Here is an 11555-nt window from a genome sequence, read left to right on the forward strand (position 1 = left end):
TGCTAAAAATGAAATAATCACATTACCATAAAAGTGAGAAATAGAAAAAATAAAGATACTCATAATTCTAACACAGTTTATATTTTAGTGTTTCTTTTCAAAGTCGTTTTGTATTCTTTAAAAAAATGGTCATAGTTATTATCACAGTATGTATACAACTATAGGTACATTTTTTCACTTATCACAAAAATATAATTATTTCTCCCTGTTTTCAAAGCCATTGATTTATATTATTTGACTACCTCATAGTTCTTTGAGTGAGAGCCTTATGATTTTTTTACAGAAACACTTAAGTTTTATTCATGTTTTTGCTGTTGCTTGGCTTGTTTGTTAGTTTTACTATTTTCCCTGATCTTTAGCAGTAAATTCCAAAATATTCTGAGCAAGATAATTAGAGTACCATATTATTATTCCTGCCTCTCAAAGGCTAGGAGATATATTTTTAAAGTGTTAAAAGACTATAAGGAATTAAATTTTAAATATATGCAGCATGTATTTTACATCTCAGAATTGCTAAGCGATTAAATTTCAAGTGTTCTCACCACAAAAAATGGTAAGTATTTGAGGTGATAAATATGTTAATTGGCTTTATTTAATTACTCCATGTTGTATTTATAAATCATGACATCATTCTGTACTACATAAATACATACAATTTTAAATTGTCAATTTGATTTATATATATGTGTATGTACACACACACACACACACGCACAACAGATGCTCCCAGAGAAGAAAAAGAATAAAATAATTGAAAATGTCTACTGAGAAAACAAACTGAAACAAGTGATCCTATGTCTATATTTAAGGTAACATAACCATACAAAGAATATAATTACTTTCAGTGAATTTTGGCAGAGTAATATAATTGTGCATCCTTAGTAGGATATATTTGATGAATAAAAAGAACTTCAAAAAAGTCTCAAGCTTCATTTGCTTATTTTATTGACAGGTCATAATATTGAAACTATTTCTGGATATATTAATATAGAGCAAATAAATAAATATGCTAATGCTATCTGAAAGCAACCTTTTTAGGAGACGTATGCTTCAGTCTTTATGGGTGAAATGTCATGATGCCTGAAACATTTTCAAATGACTCAGCAAAAAAATATAGAGATAGACAATACATAATGCATATGTGGCAAAACATTGAAATTAAGGTAGTTTTCACAGGCTGGTTTTGTTTTGTTTTATTTTTTGGTTGCTTTGCCTGTACAAACAATGCTAAATCAATGCTATTTTTCCTGTACAAAAATAAATATCTTAGTGTATTCATTCTTATATGTTGGTGGTTTTGTTTCTGTGGGCCAAATTCCCAAAAATGGAGTTGCTGGGTTACAAGCCTATGTTTGCCTTCTTATAAATTTTGTCAAATTATTGCCCAATGTTTCAAAGTGTCAATTTCTCAGAATGTTATTGCTTCTTTAAAAGAAATTTCTTTTAAATTTAATGAATTAAATTAAATTAATCAATATGATAAATGTCCCTTGAAAAGGTATTGTGCTATTGCATTTCTCTAATTGTTAATGAGCTGCTTTCATCTATATTTCAAATATATATATAGTTGTGTTGTATATATATTCTTTGTATTTTATTTCTTTTCCTATGAATTGCTTTATTTATGCTCATTTTTCAGAGAAATTGATTATCTTCATCTAGATAAAGATATCTATATTTTTCTTTCTTATGTTTTTCTGTCTTGCTTAAAAAGGTCTCTGTACCCCATGATTATACAATTATTCACAATCACAATTATACTTTTGGCACATTCTCCTAGACAGAAGCAAATAACAAGCAAATAACAATCCTAAGATTGTTATTGGCTTCATATTTTATATTATAAAGTGGTATATATGCTATACATAGTATATATAATATACATAATATAAATATTAATATATGTAACACATTATATTAATTTATTATATTATAAAATATTTATATTATAACATATAAAATATTTTTATATATAAATATATTAATATTTATGTTATAAAATACATTGGCCTTATATTTTATATTAAGATCTTTCATACACTTCATTGGGCAAAATGACCTGAGTTAGACTCTGGAATTCCAAATTTTGAAAACCTTGCAAATATCTGTCTGCACATTATCCAGCTGCATATTTTTTTTTAAGTTTTCTCAATTCTTCTTTGTTATTCCACTGTGGCTTATTGTTCTCTGGTTTCAATTTGTTTCCTTAGGAAATTGGTTTGATTGTCTCTGATTCATAACTCAGTAACCTGTCTTATATTTATGCCACATTTATGTTATACTGGGTTTTGTTTGTTTGTTTTCTGATTGTAAGCTAACCTTCAAGAGTAACTTTGCTTGCTCCTTGGCCTTCACTTATGTTTTTTTATCTAAAAGCTTTCCTTAACTAGATCAAATCTCTGGCTTTTTTAAAGACAGAAGAAAAGAATGTCAGAGTCAGAAAAGCATCCCAAGTACAAAAATCTTTGACAACACAGGAAGAATTGAATACATTTGAACTTGACCGTATTGCCTTTTCCTGCTTAACTACCCAGAGTTCACAAAAATGACTAGTGGGCAACGTCTTTTGAAAATCAAGTTAACTGAGAAATTTAGAATTTGAGCCCGACTAGTCAAATTAAAGAACTGGGCCTATAATAAAACAAACTCTGACAACACTCTTCTTTATTAATATCTGAGTATAATAATAACTCATCTTAAATTTAGAGGTTAAATTCAATCATGTTCTTTCGTCTTTCTTGTTCATTTTCCAAAAAGAGGTCTTATGAACTTAAGATTAAACAAACTCAAGTTTGACAATGTTATGCTAGAAAGGCTCCAAGGCATAGCCTACAAAATCACATTTGTCTTGAAAATCTATCTGTCCTGTGGTGATTTTTTTTCCAAGAATATGCTTTGAGGCCACAGCAATGAAAGGATGGGGCCAGCTGAGTTAGCTTATGAGTATTTCATGGGTCCAGGCCACATAATGAGACTACTTTCTGTTCCCCTCACTCAAAGTTATAGCCATAATACTGCTGCCTAACAACCAACCATAAAAATCAGTCACAAAACAAGCATTTGCTAAGTTAATGGGTCTATGAACTGGTTCTGGTCTGGACCAGGCTCACCTGATCTCAGTAGGCTTGTTCATGCCTGTGTTTAGCTGGTGGTCAGCTAGGGGTGAGCTGGTTTAGAATAGCTTCACTTTTATATCTGATAGTCAATTGAAGTGATGCAAAAAGTATAATAACTGGGCCATGTGTCTCCTCTTCTGGCAAGCTAGGCTGAGCTTGTTCACATGATGGCTGAGTAAACTTCTAACTGTGAAAGCAGAAGCACACAAGGCCTTGTGACATCTGGACTCAGAACAGCATATACTTTTGACACATTCTCCTAGACAGAACCAAATAACAAGGCCTCCCCAGATTCAAGAAGATGAGAAATACACTCCGTTCTTTGCTGGGATGGGATGAGCTGCAAAGTCACACCACAAAGGTTATGATTACAAGGAGGGGTGAAGAATTACTGCCATTTGCACGACCAATCTACCATTCCCACCTAACACCCTGTTTCACTTGCACAGAATAGAAATTCAACACATATTAGAGTACAAAACCCAGAATATGGCAATTAGATAGTATGATGCTGAACCTCAGAACAGAGGCAATCAAAAGGAAGCCCTGGTGATCTGTGGAGGACCATCTAAGCCTAGGATTATGGGGAAGGAAAATTAGGAAGAATCTAAACTGGAATTCCACAGTTGGACCTAACTTTGGGAGTCCCCTGGTTAAAGCCAGATTTAAATCTGCTAGGGGAAAGGTTGTAAATTCTCCATGAGCCCAGTGGGGCTGATGAATGTGATTTGAATTGATTGCCAACAATAAAAACTCAGGCTCTTACATGAAGATGTGGATTTCTGACTTCAATATTTAATCTGACAAGCATCAGCTAGAACTGAGTTGTTTGTACTCCCTTTAGACAGGGCCTGTCATCTCTAGCTCTTCAGAAACCCCACAACCCCCTCTTTCTTGCACATAGCCTGCTACTTATTTACATGACTTGCCTGGCCCCTGTAACATCTGAGTTTGCAACCCTTGGGCTAGAATAGCTCTAGACCACTGATGGGTGGGGCTTTGTTGGAATGGAGCCAGAATTACCCTGTATTCTTTTCATATTTTCTTACAATGAACAAGTATTTAGTTTATAAGAAGAAAAAGCAAAAGCTCTAACTTGGAATGTAATAAATACAATTTTGAAATTAGTTCATTAATAATTGTATGGCTTTTTAAAAAGAGTGAAATATATGGCACTTAATATGTCATGAAGCAGTGACTTAGTTTAGAATGTAATAAAATCTACTACTAGCCCATGATGAAAGTCTACTACAGTTATAACTTAGCCACAACTGGGTCAATTATTATAAATTATTAAAAATCATTATCAAAATTAAATTACTCAAATGTAGGTTTTTCTTAGAATTAAATTATTAAAAATGTTAAAAAGCATTGGTTTAGGTATTTGACATTTTCTTGTATTTTACTTCTTTTGTTAATAATTAAAGAAATAGTACTTATCAAGCACTATGGGGTCTTGTCCACCAATGAGCATTAACCTGAGAGAAATTATCTGCTAGGTCAGGTACAATATATCCATAGCTGAAGGTCCCCCAGTTCAACCTATAAGAGAACAGCAATCTGTTGTTTTCTTAAAACAGGGTCACTTGCTTTTCTTCCTTCCCTATCTTCCTTGGAAACACATGTGTGACTGAATTAAAATTGAGGTGAATTGATGATGAGGTCTGAATGGTAGTAAATGGAAGCTGTCAAACAACAGGCTAAGATTTCATTCATGCAAAAGAGTATGACATTGTAAAAGCCCCACTTCCTTCTAAATTGTTGGAACAGCAGGGAAAGAACTGGCAATTGTCTTCTTCCTGTTTGATGCTCCAGTGACTCGTATGTGCCGACATGGAGAGTAGGGCCCTGTACAAGGTGCTCCATCATAGCCACATGAGTCCAGGGCCCTGAGCGCCCCCTCACAGCATGTTTCCTCCTCGGCTTATAAGAATTTATATGCTAGCAAATAGATTCATAAATACCCCACATTTTATATGTAGGGAGAATAGTTGACTTTCAATACTCAGCCTAAGCCATTTTTACCAGATACCATTTTTATTTTTATGTTTTCATTTTCTATTTTTATTTATTTTTATTTTTCTTTGATATTTAAATAATTTTTATAAATTTTTTAAAATTTCAACTTTTATTTTAGATTCAGAAGGTACATGTACAGGTTTGTTACATGAGTATATTGTGTGTTGCTGAGGTTTGGGATACGAATGATCCTGTCACAAAAATAATAAACATAGTACCCAGCCATTAGTTTTTCAAGCCTTGTCCCCGACTCCCTCTCCCCACTTTATTAGTCCCCAGTGTCCATCATTGCTATATTTAAGTCCATGAATACCCAATGTTTAGCTCCCACTTATAAGTGAGAATGTGTGGTATTTGGTTTTCTGTTCCTACATTAATTTGCTTAGGATAATGGCCTCCAGCTGCATCCATGTTGCTGCAAAGGACATGATTTCATACTTTTTATGGCTGCCTACTATTCCACGTTATAAGTACCATATTTTCTTTATCCAGTCCACCATTAATGGGCACCTAGGTTGATTTAATGTCTTTGCTATTGTGAATAGTGCTATGATAAACATACAAGTGCATGTCACACACCTTTTGATGTGAAAAAAAAAAAAAAAAACAAGTCATTTAAACTAGATCCATAATCTATTATCTGAGATTCTTGGGGCCTGTTGTTTTTCAGAATTTTAACTTTTCTGATTTTAGAAAGGCAATGTGATGCATATACCATGAGCATAACACTCCAGCGAGACCTGAGTAATCCTCAGAATCAAACAAATTAATATGTCTGCAGTTAAGTTCATGAATAGTCATATGACAGGGCATACATGAAATTATACATATTTCATGTATCAGTATCATCCCAGTATCAGTTCATGTCGATGAGTCTGCCACAAATTTGCCAGAAAAAGAAAAAGAAAAAAAAGGAAACTTCTGGATTTCAGAACTTTGGGATAGATAAGGGATTACTTAATATAAATTAAATAATTTAGTATTGGCAAAATTTATCTGTCACAGAAGTGAGAGTGAAAGGAGTTGAACTAAAGAGGATGCTCCCAAGCTGCTGACACTGTCTAGAAGGAGGCTAAGACTCAGGAAGACAGATGTCCTGGAGATTGACTTCACCCTGGCATTCCAGGGATCAGAACAAGGCCCAGAGGCTGCCCTGAAAGCTGCAGATGGAGGATGCACAGCCAGGATCAAGACAAAAAGTAGAACTGGGGGCTGAGAGTAGAACCCAGACAGGGAGCTATCAGAGTGGCCAAAGCAGATTAACCACCTTGGCATCCCCCAAGAGCTATTGAGAAACACAGGAGCTCGGGCCCCACTCAGGCCTCCTGAGTTGGACAGAATCAAGATCAAATTCCAGACGATTTGTGTGCACTTAAAGTTTGAAAAGCAGGGGGAAAAATCCAGGTTTTAAGTCCATATCTTAAAAATTGCCTCCAAGCTAATAAGGAGGTATGGGGGAAGCATTTAACCTTGCATGGTGTTTCAAGGATTATTCTCCCTGCTCACCAATTGATAAGCAGAGATAATTTTCTTTAAACTTCAAGGTTTTCTCTTGGACTCAGCACAGCACAGCTCCCTACCAGACAACTCTCCCTGTTGCCCCCGTTCTCTCCCTGTCTACCGGAGAATCCCAGCTTTTATACTATTTTATGACTAAGACATCCACGTAAGTCTCCATTTGAAGAAAGGCTTCCAGGACTTTAAAACATCTGAAAATTCTCCAGGGCATAAAATAGACACATTAAGAGACAGTTTAAAGGGTAGCTAAAATAGTTTACAAGGCAAATAAAAATTAATTAGAATGAAAAATGAATCAAAATAAAGTGGTGGCAAAATAAGTCAAAATAAAAGTTCAAGTTGGTTACACGAGTTTGTTTACTTTGTGAAAATGCATCAAGCTGCTCCTTAGACCCCAGTATTGGCTTCCAGGCCTCTGACTAAAGCTGCACATCTCAAAGTCCACTCCACACTGCTCTGTCTATTCTACTCAGCTTCTTAGCTTCCCCCAGCCAGGTTCATGGCTGACCTTGGAACGCTCACCTATCAATATTTCTCAACCCCTAAATGTAAGAACCTCAGATCATTTTATATTATTTCTGACACATTTTTCTATTTTTCTTTCTTTCTCTTCCTCTTTTTCTTTCTTTCTTTTTTTTTTTTTTTTTTTTTTTTTTTGGTTTTGAGATGGAGTCTCACTCTGTCACCCAGACTGGAGTGCACTGGCGCAATCTCAGCTCACCACAACCACTGCCTCCTGGGTTCAAGCGATTCTCCTGCCCCAGCCTCCCAAGTAGGTGGGATCACAGGTGCACGCCAGCATACCTAGCTAATTTTTGTATTTTAGTAGAGATGGAGTTTCACCATGTTGGCCAGGCTGGTCTTAAACTCCTGACCTCAAGCAATCCACCTGCTTCAACCTCCCAAAGTGCTGGGATCACAGCCGCACGCCACCATACCCAGCTCATTTTTGTATTTTAGTAGAGACGGAGTTTCACCCCATGCTGGTCTTAAACTCCTGACCTCAAGCAATCAACCTGCCTCAGCCTCAACCTCCCAAAGTGCTGGGATTACAGGTGTGAGCCACCATGCCCAGACTCTGACACCTTTTTCAAAAGACCCGTGTGTGTGTGTGTGTGTGTGTGTGTGTGCATTTGTAGATACCGCTATTCATCTTATTCTGAGTCTTTAGCCTTATTATGCCACACATAACTTGAAGTTGACTTTCAGCTACAGACAAATGATGTGTCCAACTAAACTTTGTTACATCTCCTCTATAGGTGACCAGTGAATGATATTTTAAGTTAATGTATTCATCGGCCCCCTTTGTATATCTTTTTCAGAGAGTTTCTATGGGAGTGGGTATAGAAACATAAACAACTTCAAGTCATCTCCCCTCTTGATGTCTCTCAGCTGCAGGTGGAGCTGGAGCAAGAATACCAAGACAAATTCAAAAGACTGCCCCTCGAGATTTTGGAATTCGTGCAGGAAGCCATGAAAGGAAAGATCAGTGAAGACAGCAATCACGGTTCTGCCCCTCTCTCCCTGTCCTCAGACCCTGGAAAAGTGAACCACAAGACTCCCTCCAGTGAGGAGCTGGGAGGAGACATCCCAGGAAAAGAATTTGATACTCCTCTGTGAATGCTCCTGCCAGGCCTTCAGAAATTGCATGGCCACTCCAGCGTCATCGGACTCTCTCTTATTACAAAGATCACTGCCCAGGACCATTTTCCCGAGAAGCATCCCTTAGCCTAAAATCCACACCAAAGGGAGAGTTCCAGAGGAATCCATGAAGAATTCCCATGCCCAGGCTCCATGTGTCATGTGGAAACCTCCGCAGGTCTGCTAGTGAAGAATGCATGTATGTGAGATTTTTGTTTTCTTTCCAATAGCAAATTCAAAGCAAGCAACTTGCAGGCTCCATGGAACTTTTAATGAAGGACAGTGTCTTCTTTGAAGAAAATCAAGCTCATGTTTTTATTTGAAGCTCTGGTGTAAAATATTTCAAAGTCATAGAAATAGTTTGAGAAATGCATAGCATTATTTAACACTATTGAACAGCCGACTTTGAGCATTGTTTTTTCTAACTGCCCCTCAACTACCATTATCTTCAAGTCAACATGCATATTACATTTTCATCCTTTGCTTTGCAAGCACTGGTGGCTTGCAGTTTGCTAATTTATTTATCATAGAGTCATCAATGTATTTGTTGCTGACATGGTTTTATTAGATACTGTAGTGATTCAAATAAGTTTGTTTTCTATTAAAAAAAAAAAAATCACTTGATTGTATCCTTGCCCAGTGAAGCCATCCTAAGACTTAGCAATATGGATTGTACATTTGACTCCATGAGCAAGTCGGCCGCACACTTCCGACAGTGTGCTGTTTGAATTGACTATTTGCACTCAAAGTCTGGGTATTCATTGGTTATTGGCCTGAAATGATCAAATAACTACAAATGGTCTGTTGAATAAAAATAGTTGAGCTGATATATGTTAAGCAGATATTCAATCAGAATGAACAGGTTCCAGTGGTTATTTTGCCGTTTGACATTTTTTATGGTTCATTTATTTTTAATATAGAGAGGAAGATTGAATATTTATCTAGAGAATACAAAGACCCACATGTAAATGATAGGTATTATCTCCATGTATATATGTACCCACTTAGTCATGTAAGTGCATATACACATACACACACATGAGTGTAGATATGTGTTTATTAATTGACAATGACCCAAATCTCTTCCACAAGACTTAAAACCAAATTCAGGGACAAATGGATAGAGAAGAAAAGGGTCAAACATCTAGATTACATGGATGTTAAATTATATGGAGACGCTAAGAAATAATTGATGGAGCCATTGATGCAAACTGAAGTAGATTTAGAACTTATTATATGAATTTGATTTATATTTTGCAAGATCAAAAATTAGATGTTAAGTATCAGATTTTAAGCTTGTTTTAATGGTCAAAAAATTAGGACAGAAATATGGACATTTATTAGTATCTTCCATAATTTTTAAGTCTGACACATTTCTATTTTATTCTAACATAAAAAAACTTCCATTATATATTTACTAAGTATATTTAATTCACTTAACTGTGTCTTTATAAGTTCCTATTTTAGATGGCATAAGAGAAACAAATTATATTAAGGTAAAACTGATCAAAAGCATAATTGAAAGTTCTGAAAAAAGAAAAATAATAATATGTAGAAAAATGTAACTTAGAGAGTAACACATGAACATTGAAGTTAAAACCCAGAAGCCAGATGCTCACAGTTTTATTTTACTTTAAAATAAACCTGTCTGATTGTAGCTTTGCGAAATATCTTGAAACGCAAAAACCAGTTGTGTCCTGAAAATTGTTTCAAGAATTTAATATTTTTATGAAAATTATTTTATTTAACTTTAAGCAATAACTAGAGATTACAATTAAATTTTAATCAAAATGAAGGCTTAGTTCAAACATAAGGAAACAGTGTTTGATTAAAAAAAACACATCTAGTAAGACGTAAGGGGGAAAATCATATCCTCTTTGGAGATGATTATATTTTGATCTGAAGGGTTTGGGGTGTTCATTAGACACTTAATAAAACTTAACTTCCACTGAAAAAGAAATCTTTTGTAAATCATTCTACTTTTGCACTTTGAAAGAAAGGCATTAATCATAAAGAAGCAAGAATGGTCAAAATCGAATGCTGCATTTTTATAAACAAAATTACAGACTGTCTGAAATTGAAGAAGAATGAACTAATAATAGCATTCATAACCAAACACAATGGTGATTATTGCAGAACATTGTATCACATTTTAGTCCAGAGATAGAATAAAGTTGAATAACCTTGACTTACACAAAACTGTTTTGGTAGTTGGATTTCATTATCTTAGTGAATTTAGTCATTTTACAATATGTTTGTATTTGGCCATTTACTGTAATCACATTTTTATATCTGTACAATGACACTTTTTGCAGTTGTGGGGTAGTGTGTAACACTGTCCATCTTGCATCATTGAAACTACTACAATGATACTATCATTTAATAATATTAATATTACTTGAAATAGACTAAGATAAAGAAAAGGGGTCTGTATGATGTGCAGTTTTGTGCCTTTATGTATTTGCCTTGTTCTTTGTTGAATGTGTGAAATTCTGTACTGTGGTTTTTCCTATAATAGAAGGTAGAGCTGTGCATTAAATTAGACTGTGTCTCTCTGATACCTTTACACTACTGAGAATAGCATGGTTTTGGCCATGTAAACCAATTTTCAAAGTTCTAATGACATGCCATGTGTTTTTGGTTTTTTATATTTCATTTTAAAATTTGAGTATCACCATACATTAATTAATACTCCTGTAGTAGATAAGCCTGTCATTAAGTAATTCCCAAAAAAAAGGGCCATTGCTTGCATTACTTTGAATTTAATGTTGCGCTTGTGCACTGTGTTAATATTGTTTGTGATGGATTGGACGTTGTGACTCTTGCCTTTAAAGAAGAAAAAAAAGGACAAAGTATTTGAAGCTCTTAAAATGTACATATTTTGGTTCTTCTATCTCAAATTATTTAAAATGCATAATTCACATTTTTGTAATAATTCTATGCAATTTTGTGGCATGATGTTTCTTCCACTTGTAATTTTATGTGCTTTCATCACAAATCCAAAGGAAAGAATAAAAATTTCTTAACACAACCCAGTGGTTATTTCTTGGTGTCAGAGTCAACCTTCTTTTGACAGGGAAAGTGATGGGAGCGGGCATAATGCCAGTCTTTAGGGCCATCATGCCTACCCTGACAGGGCACATCCATGCCTGTAAAAGATATTGGGATGCTGCAATGTGTGTGCCAGAGGACACAGTTGTCATTGCTATCATTCCACCACCCTCCATCCAGGAGTGGAATTACACTGGCCATTGTTTCCAT

At 35.1% G+C, this 11555-nt stretch overlaps 1 protein-coding gene across 5 annotated transcripts in view; it reads left to right on the forward strand.

The window, feature by feature from the left end:
- Positions 1-11325, forward strand: part of PLCB1 (phospholipase C beta 1) — a 752222-nt gene extending 740897 nt beyond the window's left edge. For 2 of the 5 annotated variants that reach the window (XM_016937425.4, XM_016937429.4), the window contains one exon: positions 8046-9824. In XM_016937425.4, coding sequence (XP_016792914.1) covers positions 8046-8273 — 228 coding nt within the window. In that variant the 3' untranslated portion in view covers positions 8274-9824. Of the gene's footprint in view, positions 1-8045 lie in introns of all 5 variants that reach the window. The other 3 variants (XM_063803337.1, XM_009436775.4, XM_016937426.4) reach the window with 2 other exon arrangements.
- The last annotated feature ends 230 nt before the right edge of the window (positions 11326-11555 follow it).

This window comes from Pan troglodytes, chromosome 21 (assembly GCF_028858775.2).
Source record: "Pan troglodytes isolate AG18354 chromosome 21, NHGRI_mPanTro3-v2.0_pri, whole genome shotgun sequence".
Taxonomy (NCBI): domain Eukaryota; kingdom Metazoa; phylum Chordata; class Mammalia; order Primates; family Hominidae; genus Pan; species Pan troglodytes.